The sequence below is a fragment of the Plecotus auritus genome (assembly GCF_963455305.1).
Source record: "Plecotus auritus genome assembly, chromosome: X".
NCBI classification, from domain to species: domain Eukaryota; kingdom Metazoa; phylum Chordata; class Mammalia; order Chiroptera; family Vespertilionidae; genus Plecotus; species Plecotus auritus.
Genome location: NC_137784.1, coordinates 959,015 through 978,557, shown reverse-complemented (window position 1 = coordinate 978,557; position 19,543 = coordinate 959,015). Strand labels below are relative to the sequence as shown.

The window sequence follows — 19,543 nt, the reverse complement described above, 5'->3', positions numbered from 1 at the left end:
TACTGACCACCAGGGGGCAGACGTTCAATGCAGGAGCTGCCCCCTGGGGCTCACGCCCGGCGAGCCAAACGGGGGTGCTGGGGGCCTCTCCCACCTCCCCCCGGCAGTCGGACATCCCCCGGGGGCTCCCGGACTGCGGGAGGGTGCAGGCCGGGCTGAGGGACCCCCCTGAGTGCCTGAACTTCGTGCACCGGGCCTCTAGCGTTACAAATACAAAGAGGAGGGTGGGCTGCACCCATATATTACCGTGCCGGGTGCCGTACGTGTTGTAACCGCCTCCACCTGTAACGGGAAGAACAGAGGGTCACGTGTGTAGCGGAAGGGGCTCCTCGCTGCCCCCCCAGTGGCCAGCTCCGCTGAGACGCTGGGGACGCAAGCAGACAACACTCTAGACAAGGCGCCCTCCTCAAACGACGGCCCGCGGGCCACAGGCGGCCCGCCGAGGACATGGATCCGGCCCGCCGGGGGCCGCTGCCCGTCCTGCTTAGCAGCCGACGCGTCCCGGGCCCGCCGTGCGCATAGGAATTTGTTCATCTTTTTTTTTTTAAACGATAGTCCGGCCCTCCAACGGTCTGAGGGACGGGGAACTGGCCCCCTGTTTAAAAAGTCTGAGGACCCCTGCATCCAGGGGTGGGCAAACTTTTTGACTCGAGGGCCACCATGGGTTCTTAAACGGGACCGGAGGGCCGGAACCAAAGCATGGATGGAGTGTTTGTGTGAACTGATATAAATTCAAAGTAAAGGAGCGGAGGGGAGAGCAAGAGAACTGGATCGAACAGCCGGATCCGGCCCGCGGGCCGTCGTTTGCCCACGGCTGATGGACTCTCAGAAGCTCACCGGCCCGTCGGGGAGGGGACGGACAGTCAGCGTGAGGGATGCCGGAGGCGGATACGAGATCTCACATTGGGGACTGGAATGGGGCAGGAAGGGACCCCGAGACGCAGCGTGCATGTCGGGGGTCAAGGGAATACGCACTCATGAGCAAAGATGTGCAACACACACAAGCACCCCCCCACATGCACGCCTATGCACATGCATGCACACATGTGTAGGCACGTATGCAGGCACCCAGGTGTACATGTGCAAACACATACACACAGGTGCACACTTGCAAACCTCCTGCATGTGTAGCACATGAGAACACACACATCCCTGCGTGCATGTGTGAGCTTACAAATGCCACATGGATGTGCATGCATGCACACACATGCACACATATACAAATCTATGCTCACATGTGTATGTGTGAACTTACAAAAGCCACATGGACGCACATGGATGCACTTGCACAAAACATGCATGTGTGTGCACATATGTGCTCATACATGTATGTGTGACCGTGCAAAATCTGTATGTCTGTGCACACGTGCATTAAACACATGTGCACAGGCATGCACATCAACACTCACACACATGTGTACACAATACACAGACATACACATGTACATACAGCCACCAGCACATGCATACACAGCCATAAGCACACATGCACATGCGTGTGCATATCTACATCATGCACAGGGCCACACAGATGCATGCACTCACACACAATAACAGCGCGAAGCAGGCCTCCATCCTTTAAGCAACTAAGGCCTCGCCCGGGCCGTGTGGCTCCGTGGTTGAGCATCGACCTAGGAACCAGGAGGTCAGGGTTCGATTCCCGGTCAAAGGAACAGGCCCGGGTTACAGGCTCCATCCCCAGTAGGGGGCGTGCAGGAGGCAGCCGATCCATGATCCTCTCTCCTCATAGATGTTTCTCTCTCTCCCTGTCCCTTCTTCTGTGACATGGAGACAAACATGTTTTTTACAAAAGCAACACGGACATCGCGTGCAAAGCGGGGATCAGGATGGGGAGTCAGTGTCCATGCAAGAGGCGCAGTCGAAGCGTCCCCCCACCCCCCACCCCCCACCTCCCCCCAGCACCCAGGCGGGTGTCAGTTCTCCAAGCTTTGCGCCCCTCATGCTTTTGCAGAAACCATGCCTTTTTTTTTCTTTTTCTTTTTTTTTTTTTTTTTTTACCATAATTATATCCATTCGAGCCGGGTCTATTGCGCCCTCCACCTGCAGGACAGAAAGGACCCCTGAGATCCCAGGCCCAGACCCAGACCCAGGAGGTGGCCGGGCCACCCCAAGAGGCAGCACCCACGAGGCAGCCAGGACACCCCCCCACACACCCCGGAAAGGAAAATACTGCAGAAAGGCGAGCAAGGCAACCCATGGAAGACACAGTCACCCTCCAGCCCTTCCGCTCACGCCCAGGAGACCCCGTGGGGACGGAGGCGCGTGGCCCCGCCCCCAAAGGGTGGGGCCTGCCTCAGCCCCATGCAAATTTGCTCTCAGAACAGTCATGAGTCGGGGAGGGAGGGGTGAGGGGGGTGGGATGAGGGCACGTGACCGGGGGGAGGGGAGGCTGGGGGCAGGTCAATGGGGAAAAAAAATAGGAGATATATATGCACGACGATAGGTAATACTTTAAGCCAGTGGTCGGCAAACCGCGGCTCGCGAGCCACAGGCGGCTCTTGGGCCCCTGGAGTGCGGCTCTCCCACAGAATACCGCGGCCCGGGCGAGGCCATGTGGAAGAAGTGGCGTTCGAAGAAGTTTAAGTTTAAAAAATGTGGCTCTCCAAAGACATTTTCATCGTCGTCCGGTGGATATCTGGCTCTGCGGACGAAGGAGTGTGCCGACCACGGCTTTAAACAATAAAAAATAAAATTAAAAAAAAAAAAAGAACAGTCGCGAGGGGAAAAAAAAAACACAAAAATGCGTCTAAAATAGGCATCGTCATCAGGGACAATGAAAACCAGGAGATTCTGGCCGGTGTGGCTCAGGGGTTGAGCGTCCGCCTAGGAACCAGGAGGTCACGGGTTCGATTCCCGGTCGAGGGCACGTGCCCGGGATGCAGGCTCCATCCCCAACCAGGAGGGGGCGTGCGGGAGGCAGGCGGTCCATGATTCTCTCTCCTCGTGGATGTCTCTCTCTCTCTCTCTCTCTCTTCCTCTCTGAAATCAATAGAGACCTATAGTTACATATTTTATAAAAAGCCAACGAAGAGAGATCTTGACACATTACGTTAGGTCTGCAGAGCGACGTGTAAAGAATGATCAGAGATTTGTTAAAAAAAAAAAAGTGCTCGATGCGAAAGGTCACTCCTTTTGTTGAATTTAAAAAAATATACACACGGAGTGGCCAGATGATGATGATCTCTGAACGCATAATAATCTGGCCACTCACTCAGTGTGTGTGTGTGTGTGTGTGTGTGTGTGTGTGTGTATGGATAGATAGATAGATAGATGATAGATAGATAGATAGATAGATAGATAGATAGATTAAATGATAGATGATAGATGATAGATAGATAGATAGATAGGTGATAGATAGATAGATAGATAGATGATAGATAGATAGATTAGAGGCCCGGTGCATGAATTCGTGCATGGGTGGGGTCTGGCCAGCCTGGCCAGGGGGAGGGGACATGGGCGGTTGGCCGGCCTGCCTGCTGGTCGAACTCCCGGTCGAGGGGACCATCTGCATATTCGCCTTTTATTCTATAGGATCGACACCGAGTGGCCAGATGATTATGTGTTCAGAGATCATCATAATCTGGCCACTCAGTGTGTGTGTGGATAGATAGATAGATAGATAGATAGATAGATAGATAGATAGATAGATAAATAGATAGAGTAGAGGCCCGGTGCATGAATTCGTGCATGGGTGGGGTCCGGCCAGCCTGTCCAGGGGGAGGGGACATGGGCGGTTGGCCGGCCTGCCTGCTGGTCGAACTCCCGGTCGAGGGGACCATTTGCATATTAGCCTTTTATTCTATAGGACGGACACCGAGTGGCCAGATGACGGTGCGTTCAGAGATCATCCTCATCTGGCCGCTCCGTGTATACAGAGACAGTACCAACACCCCAGACCCCAGACACAAGGGATTGTGGGAAGCCAACCGGGAGCGACGGATGGATGTAGTCCCCCAATTTCACCGCCCACCGCCCTCTGGGGGGCCCTCAGCGTTGGGGGTACCGTGAGAGCTCCCGTAGCCGTCATGACTGGAGTCGTAACCACCTCCACCTGCAGGAGAGAAGAAGGGGGAGGTAAGGACCGGTTTACCTGCACAGCGGGGGGAGGGGGGGTCCCAGCAGGCGTTAGCTGGGCCATGGATGAAGGCGCAGAGACACACCCAAGAGTCACCCCCAAAGAGATGCCCCCTACGGGGGCCAGGGGCTGCTGGGGGACCTTCAAGGGTGTCACCCCCTGTCCTGAGTTCCCGGTCTCAGGCTCCATTCCCAGTCAAGGGCCCGGACCCAGGTTGGAGGTTCAATCACAGGTCCCGGTCGGGGCCTGTGCAGGAGGCGACCAATCGATGTGTCTCTCTCACATCAATGTTTCTCTCTCTCTCTCTCTCTCTCCCTCTCTCTAAAAATTAATGGGGGGGGGAGGGAAGTAGCCTGTGCACATATCTGAAGGTTGCCCAGATGGACATAATGGAGTGTGTCAGACCCTAGGAATCTATCCTAATAAAAGGGTAATATGCTAATTAGACCGGGAGACCTTCCGGACGTCCTTCCGGACGTCCTTCCGGACAAAGCCATGGTGGCGGGGCTGAGGCAGAGGCAGTTAGGGGTGAGCAGGCCAGCAGCGGGGGGACAGTTGGGGGTGATCAGGCCAATGGGGGGGGCAGTTGGGGCAAGCAGGCTGGCCGGGGGGGTCAGTTGGGGGAGATCAGGCCAGCAGGGGGACAGTTAGGGGCGATCAGACTGGGAGGTGGGGGGAGTTGGGGGCAATCAGGCCGGCAGGCAGAGTGGTTAGGGGCGATCAGCAGGCAGGCAGGTGAGCGGTTAGGAGCCAGGGGTCCCGGATTGTGAGAGGGATGTCCGACCGCCGGTTTAGGCCCTGTGGGATCGGGCCTAAACCGGCGGTTGGACATCCCCCGAGGGGTCCCAGATTGGGGAGGGTTCAGTCCGGGCTGAGGGACACCCCCCTCGTGCACGAATTTTGCGCACCGGGTCTCTAGTATGTATGTATGTATGTGTATATATATACTAGAGGCCCAGTGCACGAATTCATTCACGGGTAGGGTCCCTCAGCCTGGCTGGTGATTGAGGCTGATGGGAGGGGGGGGTGGCCGGCTGGGGGGAGGGGACCATGGGAGGTTGGCCGGCCACAGGACGTTGGCTGTAGGAGTGCACTGACCACTAGGGGGCAGCTCCTGCATTGAGTGTCTGCCCCCTGGTGGTCGGTGCGTGTCATAGCGACTGGTCGACCAGTCGTTCAGTCGTCTGGTCACTACATCTATATCTATATCTCTATACCGATACATATATCTATATCTACATTTATATCTAAATCTATATCTATATCTACATCTATATCTATATCTACATTTATATCTAAATCTATATCTACATCTATATCTATATCTATATCTAAATCTATATCTATATCTACATCTATATCTATAGCTACATTTATATCTATATCTACATTTATATCTAAATTTATATCTATATCTACATCTATATCTATATCTACATTTATATCTAAATCTATATCTACATCTATATCTATATCTACATTTATATCTAAATCTATATCTATATCTACATCTATATCTATATCTACATCTACATCTACATCTACATCTATATCTATATCTATATCTATACCTATATCTATACCTATCTATACCTAGATACAGATATGGTGTCCCAAGAGATGTATACACACATTTTTAATAATTGTCAATAAAGGCAGTGATTATTAAAATACATTTCATTTTCAACATTGAGCTATCAGCTGTTAAAGTCTATATACATATTTTGGGACACCCTGTGTGTATGTATATATCTATATCTCTGTATCTATATCTATCTCTATATATCTATATCTATATCTACATCTATATCTACAACTCTATACCTATACACATATCTATATCTATATCTATATCTACATCTACATCTACATCTTTATCTCTATACCTATATCTATATCTATATCTATATCTATATCATCTACATCTATATCTCTATACCTATACATATATCTATATCTATATATCTATATCTATATCTACATCTATATCTATATCTATATCTCTATACCTATACATATATGTATATCTATATCTATATCAATATCTATATGTATATCTATATATCTATATCTATATACCTATACCTATATCTATACCTATACCTTTATCTATATCTATATCTATATCTATGTCTATGTCTACATCTATATCTATATTTCTATACCTATATCTATATCTATATATCTATATACCTATACCTATATCTCTATACCTATATCTATATATCAGTATCTATAGATCAATATCTATATACCTATATTGATAGATAGAGATATAGAGATATAGATATAGATATATACACACACACATACAGACCTGCTACTACCACCTAAAGACTGGTGTGCATACCCGGCTGGCGAGGCTCAGTCGTTGAGCGTCGACCTATGAACCAGGAGGTCAGGGTTCGATTCCCGGTCAAGGGCACATGCCTATGTTGTGGGCTCCATCCCCAGTCGGGGGCGTGCAGGAGGCAGCCGGTCCATGATTCTCTCTCCTCATGGATGTTTCTCTCTCTCTCCCTCTCCCTTCCTCTCCGAGTCTATCCTAATAAAAGGGTAATATGCTAATTAGACCGGGAGACCTTCCGGACGTCCTTCCGGACAAAGCCATGGTGGCGGGGCTGAGGCAGAGGCAGTTAGGGGTGAGCAGGCCAGCAGCGGGGGGACAGTTGGGGCTGATCATAAAAACCTATTTTTCAAAAAGTGAGAGAGAAAGAGAGACGACACCATTTCAACGAAATCTCCACCTCTGTCCACCCCTTGGGCCACGTCCCAAACCTGCAGGTGGAGAGCCCGCACCCCAAGGGGCAGGTAGGACGGGGAGAGCCCACCCCTGGGTCTCCCACAGGGGCCGGCGGTGCCCCAGGCTGGGCCTTGGAGCTCCAGACACCCTCCCCGTTGGACAGAGACGTGCACACACACCTGCCGGGGGCCGGGGCTTGGGCCTGGGCGGGTATCGGCCGTCGTCCCCATCACTGATGTAACCTGTGGGGCGAAAGCATGGCTCAGTGACTGAGCGTCGACCTAGGAACCAGGAGGTCACGGGTTCGATGCCCGGTCAAGGGCACAGGCCCGGGTGGCAGGCTCGATCCCCAGTGGGGGGCGTGCAGGAGGCAGCTGGTCCATGATTCTCTCTCCTCATGGATGTTTCTATCTCTCCCTCTCCCTTCCTCTCTGAAATGAATTAAAAATACATTTTTAAAAAATTAAAAAAAAATAAATGACATGAAATGACCCCTAGCCAGTGTGGCTCAACAGATCAGAGCATCAGCCTGTGGACTGAAGGGTCCCGGGTTCGATTCCGGTCAAGGGCATGGACCTTGGTGGCGGGCACATCCCTAGGTGGGGGGCGTGCAGGAGGCAGCTGATGGATGTTTCTCTCTCATCATCGATGTTTCTGACTCTCTCTCCCTCTCCCTTCCTCTCTGTAAAAAAAATCAATAAAATATATATATTTTAAAAAAAAGAGCACCAAAAAATGGAATGAGCCCCAATAGTCACCGTTCTTACCTCCACCGTCCGGGTAGCCAGGCTGTGGGCGAGGAGGGGGCGGCTTCGGCCGTGGGTAGATGTCTGTGGGGGGGAAACGCCAAGGTGAATTGAGGGAAGCTGGGGACACCCTCCCACCTCGAACGGATCATGCAATCTATAAGGCCGAAGGACAGAACAACATTATAGGGTATTATTCGTAGTGGCTGCTCATAACACCCCCTTTTAAAAATCACATATTTATGCCCTGGCCCGTGTGGCTCAGTGGGTAGAGCGTCGGCCTGTGGACTGCGGGGTCCCGGGTTCGATTCCCGGTCAAGGGCACATGCCCAGGTTTTAGATCCCCAGGAGGGGGCGGGCAGGAGGCAGCTGATCAGTGATTCTCTATCCTCATGGATGTTTCTCTCTCTCTCTCTCTCTCCCTTCTCTGAAATAAAAAAATATATATATTTAAAAAAAATCAGCCCTCACCGGTGTGGCTCAGTGGACAGAGCGTCGGCCTGCGGACTGCAGGGTCCCGGGTTCGATTCCGGTCAAGGGCATGTACCTTGGTGGCGGGCACATCCCCAGTGGGAGGTGTGCAGGAGGCAGCTGATGGATGTGTCTCTCTCATGGATGTTTCTAACTCTCTCTCCCTCTCCCTTCCTGTCTGTAAAAAAATCAATAAAATATATATATATTTTAAAATCAGATATTTATGTCTGACCGGTGTGGCTCAGTGGATAGAGCATTGACCTGCAGACCGTAGGGTCCCGGGTTCGATTCCCGGTCAAGGGCACAGGCCCGGGTTTTGGGCTCGATCCCCAGGAGGGGGCGTGCAGGAGGCAGCCGATCCATGATTCTCTCTTCTCATGGATGTTTCTCTCTCTCTCTTCCTCTCTGAAATCAATAAAAATATATATATATTTTTTAAAAAAGACAATGAAGCTCACGGATCTGTGACATTAATGCCTCAGGTGCTCACCTGTTCACCTTCTGAGGTTCAGGGTTATCGCAAATGCCGATTGACAGCTGACCAGAGTAAGGATCAGTATTAGCATGAGAGCATCTCATGTTTTACAGGGTGAAATCTTTTCCTTTTGAAAATGTTTATTGATTTCCGAGAGAGAGAGAGGAGAGAGAGAGAGAGAGAGAGAAACATCCATGATGAGATAGAATCATGGATCAGCTGCCTCCTGCACGCCCCACACTGGGGATCGAGCCCACAACCCGGGCCTGTGCCCTTGACCGGGAATCGAACCCGGGACCTCTTGATCCATTTGACGATGCTCAACCCCTGAGCCACCACGGCCGGGCAATGAATTCCTAATTAAAAAAAAAAAAATCTATTCATTTTAGTTATATCTTTTTATTTTTACTGATTATTATTTTTTTAATTACCACCCAAGCGCATATATATATATATATATATATATTTTTTTTTTTTCTGAATGAATCCTGTTAAGTGTTTGGTGTTGCTTTTTTTTTTTTTTTTTTTTTTGTATATTTTTATTGATTTTTTACAGAGAGGAAAGGGAGATGATAGATAGCTAGAAACATCGATGAGAGAGATACATCGATCAGCTGCCTCCTGCACACCCCCCACTGGGGATGTGCCCGCAACCAAGGTACATGCCCTTGACCGGAATCGAACCCGGGACCCTTCAGTCCGCAGGCCGACGCTCTATCCACTGAGCCAAACCGGTTCCGGCTGGTGTTGCTTTTTAATGAGGGAGCTGCAGCCTCCTTGCTCTTAGTGACCCCTACTGGGCGAGATGAATTTGTAGCCAGCAAAACTCCACCAGGGGCTTGTAGGAAGCTTCTAGAACCTTCCGATACATTCCGGAAGCTTCCGGAAGCCCTCGTAGACGGCTGCCCACTTCTTTTGCCTGGTGAGGTGTTTGCTTTTTTAGGGTTGTTGAATTGCTGTAAAATGTATCGACCTAAAAGCCAATGTCACCACCCCTTCCTCTCCTCCTCCCCTCCCCCTCCTCCTCCTCCTCCTCCTCCTCCTCCTCCTCCTCCTCCTCCTCCTCCTCCTCCTCCTCCTCCTTCTCCTCCTTCTCCTCCTCCTCCTCCTCCTCCTTCTTTTCATAAAGAATCCATGGGGCCCTGGCCGGTTTGGCTCACTGGATGGAGCGTCAGCCTGGGGACTGAAGAGTCCCGGGTTCGATTCCCGGTCAAGGGCATGTACCTTGGTTGCAGGCACATCCCCAGTGGGAGGTGTGCAGGAGGCAGCTGATGGATGTTTCTCTCTCATCGATGTTTCTAACTCTCCCTCTCCCTTCCTCTCCGTAAAAAAAATCAATAAAATATATATTTTAAAAAAAAAGAATGCATGGGGCTTGAGATATTAATGTTCATTGCAATAAGATTATTATATTTAAAACCGTTTTTTCTTGAAATATTAATGTTCATTGCATATAAGATTATTATATTTAAAACCGTTTTTTCTTGAAATATTAGTGTTCGTTGCATATAACATTATTATATTTAAAATTGTTTTTCTTGAAATATTAATGTCTTTTGCATGTAAAATTTTTTTAAAAAATATATAGATAGATAGACAGCTCTAGCCAGCTTGGCTCAGTGGATAGAGCGTCGGCCTGTGGACCGAAGGGTCCCGGGTTCGATTCCCGTCAAGGGCATGTACCCGGGTTGCAGGCTCCATCCCCAGCCCAGGGCCGGGTCGGGGCGCGTGCAGGAGGCAACCCCTCCATGTGTCCCTCTCACATCGATGTTTCTCTCTGTCTCTCCCTCTCTCTCTCCCTAAAAACCAACAGGAACATATCCTCGGGGGAGAAGGAACAGCAGCAGCAACAAAAATGGAATGAGCCCCCATAGTCACCGTTCTTACCTCCGTCATCGGGGTAGCCAGGCTGTGGGCGAGGGGGGGGCGGCTTCGGCCGTGGGTAGATGTCTGTGGGGAAACGCCGAGGTGAATTGAGGAAGCTGGGGACACCCTCCCACTTCGAACCCATCACACAAAATCCAGATGCACGGGTTGCGGGCTGGATCCCCAGCAGGGGGCGTGCAGGAGGCGGCCGATGCATGATCCTCGCTCATCATGGAAGTTTCTCGCTCTCTCTCCCTTCCTCTCTGAAATCAATCCTATATAACAAAAGCCTGATATGCTAAGTGTCTGTCCGTCCGTTCAACCAATCAAAGCGTCATATGCTAATGATATGCGAAGGCCGCTCAACCGCTCGCTATGACGTGCGCCGACCACCAGGGGGCAGACAGTCGACCGGTCGCTATGACGTGCACTGACCACCAGGGGGCAGAGAGTCGACCAGTCGCTATGACGTGCACTGACCACCAGGGGGCAGACAGTCGACAGGTCGCTATGACGTGCACTGACCACCAGGGGGCAGAGAGTCGACCAGTCGCTATGACGTGCACTGACCACCAGGGGGCAGAGAGTCGACCAGTCGCTATGACGTGCACTGACCACCGGGGGCAGAGAGTCGACCGGTCGCTATGACGTGCACTGACCACCGGGGGCAGAGAGTCGACCGGTCGCTATGACGTGCACTGACCACCGGGGGCAGAGAGTCGACCGGTCGCTATGACGTGCACTGACCACCAGGGGGCAGAGAGTCGACCGGTCGCTATGACGTGCACTGACCACCAGGGGGCAGACAGTCGACCGGTCGCTATGACGTGCACTGACCACCAGGGGGCAGAGAATCGACCGGTCGCTATGACGTGCACTGACCACCAGGGGGCAGAGAGTCGACCGGTCGCTATGACGTGCACTGACCACCAGGGGGCAGAGAGTCGACCGGTCGCTATGACGTGCACTGACCACCAAGGGGCAGACAGTCAACCAGTCGCTATGACGTGCACTGACCACCAGGGGGCAGACGCTCCGACCAGTAGGTTAGCTTGCTGCTGTGGTCTGGCTGATCAGGACTGAGCGAGACGGGCCGGACATGCCCTGGAGCCCTCCCGCGGTCCCTCCCCCGCTGGCCAACCTCCCGCGTCCCTCCCCGGCCCCGATCCTGCACCAGTGGGGTCCCTCAGCCTGGCCTGCACCCTCTCGCCATCCGGGACCCCTCGGGGGATGTCGGAGAGCCGGTTTCGGCCGATCCCGCAGGCCAGGCCGAGGGACCCCACCGGTGCACGAATTCACGCACCGGGCCTCTAGTCAACATATATTTCTTAAAAAAAGAGAAGAAAAAGAAAGGAAGGAATGAGGATTCTTACTTCCACTGTTATCATGACTTCCGGGCTGCGGGGGGTATGGGGGTTTCGGCTTTGGGTAGACGTCTGCAGAGAAAAAGACACCGTGTCTTTAGAAGAGGAAAGAAAATGTCTCCTTTCGTCAGAAGCAGCCGTGAAACCACAACATCACTGACCCCCGGCCGGCGTGGCTCAGGGGTTGAGCATCAACCTTTGAACCAGGAGGTCACGGGTTCGATTCCCAGTCAAGAGCACATGTGTGGGTTGCCGGTTCGATCCCCAGTGGGGGGGTGTGCAGGAGGCAGCCGGTCCATGATGCTCTCTCCTCATGGATATTTCTCTCTCTCTCTCTCCCCCTTGCTCTCTGACATCAATAAAAAAATCTTTAAAAAATAAAATAAAATGTCCTGGCAGGAAATGCCTATTCTGGACATTTATTATCAGTGGAATTCCCCAGTATTGGTCTCTCTGTGTGTCTGCCTTCGGTCACGGAGCATGATGTCCTCAAGGATCATGCACATGGTAACCCGTCAGAGCGTCACTCCTGTTCATGGCTGCGTAATATTCCACGGTGCGGATGGACCCCCGTCCTCTGAATCCATCGGATGGACACTGGGATGGTTCCCTCGTTTTTCGCTCTTGTCACTGCGATGCACACATCCATACGTATTTTTGCCGGATTTCCTGCGTTTCCGGATCTTTGGTGAAATACACAGAGCGGCCCGATGAGGATGATCTCCGAACGCATCATCATCGGGCCACTCCGTGTCTATCCTATAGAATAAAAGGCGAATAGGCACATGGTCCTCTCGACCAGGAGTTCGACCAGCAGGCAGGCCGGCCAACCGCCCATGTCCGCTCCCCCTGGCCAGGCTGGCCGGACCCCAACCATGCACGAATTCATGCACCGGGCCTCTAATTATATTTATATATATATATATATATATATATATATATATACACACACACAGAGTGGCCAGATTATTATGCGTTCAGAGATCATCATCATCTGGCCCCTCCGTGTCTACCTGTTGTTGTCCATGTAGTGGAATAGTACGCAGCCAGGAACAGGAGTGTGGATACTACGGTGGGTTACCTGTCCCCCCACCCCGCCCCACCCCCAGGAAGAAATCGGTGACCTTTCCCTTGATTTCCAATTACATGTCCCCAATGAGTGAGCTTTGCTTGCCACATCTGATACCTGGCCATCACTCACTCACGTCTTTTTCACACACACACACACACACACACACACACACACACACACACACAATTCTATGTAATAAAAGCCTAATATGCTAAGTGTCCGGTCGTCCGGGTCGGCCATTCAACCAATCAAAGTGTAATCTTACACAATAAAGAGGTAATATGCAAATTGACCATCATTTCAACACACAAGATGGCCTGCAGGGAAGGGCAGCTGGGGGGGCACCAGGCCTGCAGGGGAGAGCAGCTGGGGGGACCACACTGGCAGGGGAAGGCAGCTGGGGGGGGCGGGACCAGGCCTGCAGGGGAGGGCAGTTGGGAGGGACCAGGCCTGCAGGGGAGGGCAGTTGGGGGGAGAACAGGCCTGCAGGGGAGGGCAGCTGGTGAGAAGCAGGCCTGCAGGGAAGGGCAGTTAGGGGTGACCAGGCCTGCAGGGGAGGGCAGTTAGGGGTGACCAGGCCTGCAGGGGAGGGCAGTTAGGGGTGACCAGGCCTGCAGGGGAGGGCAGTTAGGGGTGACCAGGCCTGCAGGGGAGGGCAGCTGGTGAGAAGCAGGCCTGCAGGGAAGGGCAGTTAGGGGTGACCAGGCCTGCAGGGGAGGGCAGTTAGGGGTGACCAGGCCTGCAGGGGAGGGCAGCTGGTGAGAAGCAGGCCTGCAGGGAAGGGCAGTTAGGGGTGACCAGGCCTGCAGGGGAGGGCAGTTAGGGGTGACCAGGCCTGCAGGGGAGGGCAGTTAGGGGTGACCAGGCCTGCAGGGGAGGGCAGTTAGGGGTGACCAGGCCTGCAGGGGAGGGCAGCTGCGGGGGGACCAGGCCTGCAGGGGAGGGCAGCTGGTGAGAAGCAGGCCTGCAGGGGAGGGCAGCTGGGGTGACCAGGCCTGCAGGGGAGGGCAGCTGGGGGGGACCAGGCCTGCAGGGGAGGGCAGCTGGGGGGGACCAGGCCTGCAGGGGAGGGCAGCTGGGGGGGACCAGGCCTGCAGGGGAGGGCAGCTGCAGAGGGACCAGGCCTGCAGGGGAGGGCAGCTGGGGGGGACCAGGCCTGCAGGGGAGGGCAGCTGGGGGGGACCAGGCCTGCAGGGGAGGGCAGCTGGGGGGGACCAGGCCTGCAGGGGAGGGCAGTTAGGGGTGACCGGGCCTGCAGGGGAGGGGCAGCTGGGGGTGACCGGGCCTGCAGGGGAGGGCAGTTAGGGGTGACCGGGCCTGCAGGGGAGGGCAGTTAGGGGCAAACAGGCCAGCAGGGGAGCAGTTAGGCATCAATCAGGCTGGCAGGGGAGTGGTTAGGGGGCAATCAGGCAGGCAGGTGAGCGATTGGGAGCCAGCAGTCCTGGATGGTGAGAGGGATGTCCCAGATTGGAGAGGGTGCAGGCTGGGCTGAGGGACACACACACACCCCCATGCACGAATTTCGTGCACCGGGCCTCTAGTATGCTAATGATATGCTAATGTTGCTCAACCACTCGCTATGACGTGCACTGACCACCAGGGGGCAGACAGTCGACCAGTCGCTATGACACACACTGACCACCAGGGGGCAGACGCTCCAACCGATAGCACACACACCAGGGCCCCGTACACAGCCTCCCACACATGCCTCCCAGCACCTCAGCTCAGGGCACAGCCTCAGGGACGCCCAGCCAGGTGTCCACTCACCTGCGTTCGGCTTCTTCGTCGGATCTGCAAAGAAAGAGAGAAAACACTCGGTCGGCATCGAGGACAGAAGCGCGAATCGCTTTTTCAAAAGGATGATGGGACACGGGAGGTCCTGGGTTCGATTCCCGGTCAAGGGCACAAGCCTGGGGTTGCGGGTTCGATCCCCAGTCGGGGGCGTGCAGGAGGCAGCCGATCCATGATTCTCTCTCCTCATGGATGTTTCTCTCTCTCTCTCTCTCTCTCTCTCTCTCTCTCTCTCTCTCTCTCTCTCTTCCTCTCTCCCTTCCATTATCTCTCTCTCTTCTTTTAAAATATATTTTATTGATTTTTTACAGAGAGGAAGGGAGAGGGAGAGAGAGTCAGAAACATCGATGATGAGAGAGAAACATCCATCAGCTGCCTCCTGCACACCTCCACCTGGGGATGTGCCCGCCACCAAGGTCCATGCCCTTGACCGGAATCGAACCCGGGACCCTTCCGTCCGCAGGCCGACGCTCTATCCACTGAGCCACCCCGGTGAGGGCTCCCTTCCATTATCTCTTTTTAAAAAAAGGAAAAAATTCAGCCCTGGCCAGTTTGGCTCAATGGATAGAGCATCAGCCTGTGGACGGAAGGGTTCCGGGTTCGATTCCCGGTCAAGGGCACATGCCTAGGTTGTGGGCTCGATCCCCAGTGGGGGGCGTGCAGGAGGCAGCCGATCCATGATTCTCTCTCATCATAGATGTTTCTCTCTCTCCTCTCCCTTCCTCTCTGAAGTCAATAAAAAAATATTTTTTAAAAATGTCATCTTATAATAATAATAATAATAATAATAATAATAATAATATAATAAATCTAACATTTAAAAGACGGAAATTTTCCATTAAAAAAGGCAGCGAGAACCCGGGATACAGCCTTGAGCAGCTCCGACGGACGGAGCCCTGAGGCTGAGTGAGGGCCCCCCATCGAAGAGGCCCTGGACCAAGTCATGTTCCCCAGGGGGTCTCCAATCTTGTGGGCAACAAGCCCCCCCCTTAACCCTCCCCCCACTCCGCCCCCCCCCACCCCTGGCAGAATCTGAGCACCTACCTGGGTCATCGAGAGCATCGGCCAAATCAAAGTCACCTTGTCCTGTGGGGGGGGGGGGAACATACAGGGCGTCAGTCACCCCAAAATGCAATAGCCATGGTCCCTGATTCCCCATCCAGAACCCCCAGATTCCCCACCCCAGCAAAGGGCAACCCTCCCCACTCCCCCCACCCCCCGACCCTGCCCAGCCGCTGTGGCTCAGAGGTTCAGCATTGACCTATAAACCAGGAGGTCCCGGGTTCGATTCCTGGTCAAGGGCACAGGCCCTGGTTGCAGGCTCCATCCCCAGTAGGGGGCGTGCAGGAGGCAGCCGATCCATGATTCTCTCTCCTCATGGATGTTTCTCGCTCTCTCTCTCCCTCTCCCTTCCTCTCTCTGAAATCAGTAAATAAAATAAATTAAACTAACTAACAAAAAAACCGAAGTCTCCTGACCCTGCAGGTCCAATGGGTAGGTCAAACCAATACCTTATCTTCTTCAAAAGTCTGGTGTCCGCTCACCGCACAGTTTGTCTTAGCAAAGATGATGATGTAAAGTTTTTTTTTAAATATATTTTGTATGGATTTCAGAGAGGAAGGGAGAGGGAGAGAGAGAGAGAGAGAGAGAGACAGAAACATCCATGAGGAATAAGAATCATGGACCGGCTGCCTCCTCTACTGGGGATCGAACCCGCAACCCGGGCCTGTGCCCTTGACCGGGAATCGAACCCGTGACCTCCTGGTTCCTAGGTGGATGCTCAACCCCTGAGCCACGTGGGTCAGGGCGAGAAGAGAGGGTCGTCTGTAGAATACCAAACTCCTACACAGCAACTAAGCCCTTTTAACTCCTGTCCCCAGATGGTCGGGAATAAAAGATCAATATTTGTGTGGGTTTTTTTTTGTTTGTTTGTTTTATTGTTTTTAAAATAGATTTTTATTGATTTCAGAGAAGGAGGGAGAGAAAGAGAGAGAGAGAGAGAGAGAGAGAGAGAGAGAGAGAGAGAGAGAAACATCCATGAGGAGAGAGAATCATGGATCGGCCGCCTCCTGCACGCCCCCTACTGGGGATCGAACCCGCAACCCGGGCATGTGCCCTGGACCGGAAATCGAACCCGTGACCTCCTGGTTCCTAGGTCCATGCTCAACCCCTGAGCCACGTGGGTCAGGGCGAGAAGAGAGGGTCGTCTGTAGAATACCGAACTCCTACACAGCAACTAAGCCCTTTTAACCCCTGTCCCCAGATGGTCGGGAATAAGAGATCAATATTTGTGTGGGTTGTTTTTTTGTTTGTTTTATTGTTTTTAAAATAGATTTTTATTGATTTCAGAGCAGGAGAGAGAGAAAGAGAGAGAGAGAGAGAGAGAGAGAGAGAGAGAGAAACATCCATGAGGAGAGAGAATCATGGATCGGCCGCCTCCTGCACGCCCCCTACTGGGGATCGAACCCGCAACCCGGGCATGTGCCCTGGACCGGAAATCGAACCCGTGACCTCCTGGTTCCTAGGTCCACGCTCAACCCCTGAGCCACGTGGGTCAGGGCGAGAAGAATCCTAACCCTTTTGAGGGAAGAGAGGGTCGTCTGTAGAATACCGAACTCCTACACAGCAGCTAAGCCCTTTTAACCCCTGTCCCCAGATGGTCGGGAATAAAAGATCAATATTTGTGTGGGTTGTTTTGTTTGTTTGTTTTATTGTTTTTAAAATAGATTTTTATTGATTTCAGAGAAGGAGGGGGAGAAAGAGAGAGAGAGAGAGAGAGAGAGAGAGAGAGAGAGAGAGAGAAAGAAACACATCAACGATGAGAGAGAATCATGGATCAGCTGCCTCCTCCACGCCCCCTACTGGGGATCGGACCCGCAACCCGGGCATGTGCCCTTGACCGGGAATCGAACCCGTGACCTCCTGGTTCCTAGGTCAACGCTCAACCCCTGAGCCACGTGGGTCAGGGCGAGAAGAGAGGGTCATCTGTAGAATACCGAACTCCTACACAGCAACTAAGCCCTTTTAACCCCTGTCCCCAGATGGTCGGGAATAAAAGATCAATATTTGTGTGGGTTGTTTTTTTGTTTGTTTTATTGTTTTTAAAATAGATTTTTATTGATTTCAGAGAAGGAGGGAGAGAAAGAGAGAGAGAGAGAGAGAGAGAGAGAGAGAGAGAGAGAGAGAGAAACATCCATGAGGAGAGAGAATCATGGATCGGCCGCCTCCTGCACGCCCCCTACTGGGGATCGAACCCGCAACCTGGGCATGTGCCCTTGACCGGGAATCGAACCCGTGACCTCCTCGTTCCTAGGTCGATGCTTAACCCCTGAGCCACGTGGGTCAGGGCGAGAAGAATCCTAACCCTTTTGAGGGAAGAGAGGGTCGTCTGTAGAATACCGAACTCCTACACAGCAACTAAGCCCTTTTAACCCCTGTCCCCAGATGGTCGGGAATAAGAGATCAATATTTGTGTGGGTTGTTTTTTTGTTTGTTTTATTGTTTTTAAAATAGATTTTTATTGATTTCAGAGCAGGAGAGAGAGAGAGAGAGAGAGAGAGAGAGAGAGAGAGAGAGAGAGAGACATCCATGATGAGAGAGCATCATGGATCAGCTGCCTCTTCCACGCCCCCTACTGGGGATCCAGCCGAGACCCGGGGATGTGCCCTTGACCGGGAATCGAACCCGTGACCTCCAGGTTCCTAGGTCGACGCTCAACCCCTGAGCCACACCGGCCAGGCGCAAAGACTTGTTTCTCACTTGGGGGTCCCCCCAGAGGCCTCTCTGCTTTGCAGGGTCTGTTCCTCCTATGGGGGATTTGGGGGGGCGGGGGGGGGGGGGCGCCCTCCCTGGTCTCTCCCTGCTCCCTTGTCCACTATGGATGCCTGGGCCCTGCTGGGGTGCGGCTGCCCCTCCGTCCAGCTCACAGGGTCAGATCCCTGCGCGCGCGCGCGAGCCCTTACCAGCCCCCCCCCCGCCCCCCCCCCGCCCCCCCAACGAGCTGGATAAACTGGTGCTCAATTACCTCCCAAGGGCCCTGGGCCGGCCCCGACCTGCGCTCAGGTCCTCCAAGGCCTCCCTCCACGTGGCCTGTCCGCCCCGCTGCCTGTCCAAAAAAATGCCCTTGCGCAACAGGGTGGGAGGCCCTGGGTGTGTTTTCCCGGCTGCTCAAGCGCGCGCGGGTGGCGCCGCCTCCAGAAAAGGAGGTGCGTGCATTCAGGGCGACGTGGGATCCCCTCATATCCAGGCTTTGCAAACCGCCCATCTTGTCCCCCGTCCAGCTGCCCCCCTGACCTCGGAGGTGCTTGCGAGGCGAAATCAGGAGGGGCCAGGGCGCCATGGCAATCGCTCCAAAGAGGCGCATAACCTGGTCCCTAATTATCCCCTAAGGGCCCTGGGCTGGCCCCAAGCTGGTCCCAGATCCTCCAAGGCCTGCGTGTTGCCTCTCCCTCCCTCCTCCCCGGGCCTCTCCAAAATGCCCTTGCGCAACAGGCTGGGAGACCCCGGGCGGGTTATCCCCAGAGCAAGCGCGCACAGGCCACTTCCGGAGAGGGAGGTCCGTGCGTCCCTGGCGACCTGAGACCCCCTCACATCCAGGCCTAGTTTGCAGGGGCGAAATCAGGAGGGGCCAGGGCGCAATGGCAATCGCTCCAAAGAGGCGCATAAACCGGTGCCATACAGCCTCCTGAGCGCTGTGTGCTGGCCACTCCTGGTCCCAGGTCTTCCAAGGCGTCCGTCTGGGGGGTTCCCCCCCACCCTATCCCACGCCACCCACCCCATCCCACCCCACCCCCGGCCGGTCCGAAGTGCCCTTGCGCAACAGGCTGGAAGACCCCCGGCGGGTTATCCCCAGAGCGCGCGCACAGGCCACTTCCGGAGAGGGAGGTCCGTGAGTCCCTGGCGACCTGAGGTCCCCT

The 19,543-nt window shown here is 53.6% G+C and overlaps 1 protein-coding gene across 1 annotated transcript in view; it reads right to left on the bottom strand.

The window, feature by feature from the left end:
• The window catches only part of XG (Xg glycoprotein (Xg blood group)), a 47,046-nt gene that overhangs the window by 9,267 nt on the left and 18,236 nt on the right, over positions 1-19,543 (bottom strand). The window contains exons 2-10 of the mRNA XM_080652505.1: positions 15,672-15,713; positions 14,604-14,627; positions 11,774-11,836; positions 10,422-10,484; positions 7,607-7,669; positions 7,019-7,081; positions 4,025-4,072; positions 2,020-2,061; positions 247-282 (exon numbers count right to left, since the gene is read on the bottom strand). Of these exons, the coding sequence (XP_080508631.1) occupies positions 247-282; positions 2,020-2,061; positions 4,025-4,072; positions 7,019-7,081; positions 7,607-7,669; positions 10,422-10,484; positions 11,774-11,836; positions 14,604-14,627; positions 15,672-15,713 (444 nt within the window). The remainder of the gene's footprint in view (positions 1-246; positions 283-2,019; positions 2,062-4,024; positions 4,073-7,018; positions 7,082-7,606; positions 7,670-10,421; positions 10,485-11,773; positions 11,837-14,603; positions 14,628-15,671; positions 15,714-19,543) is intronic.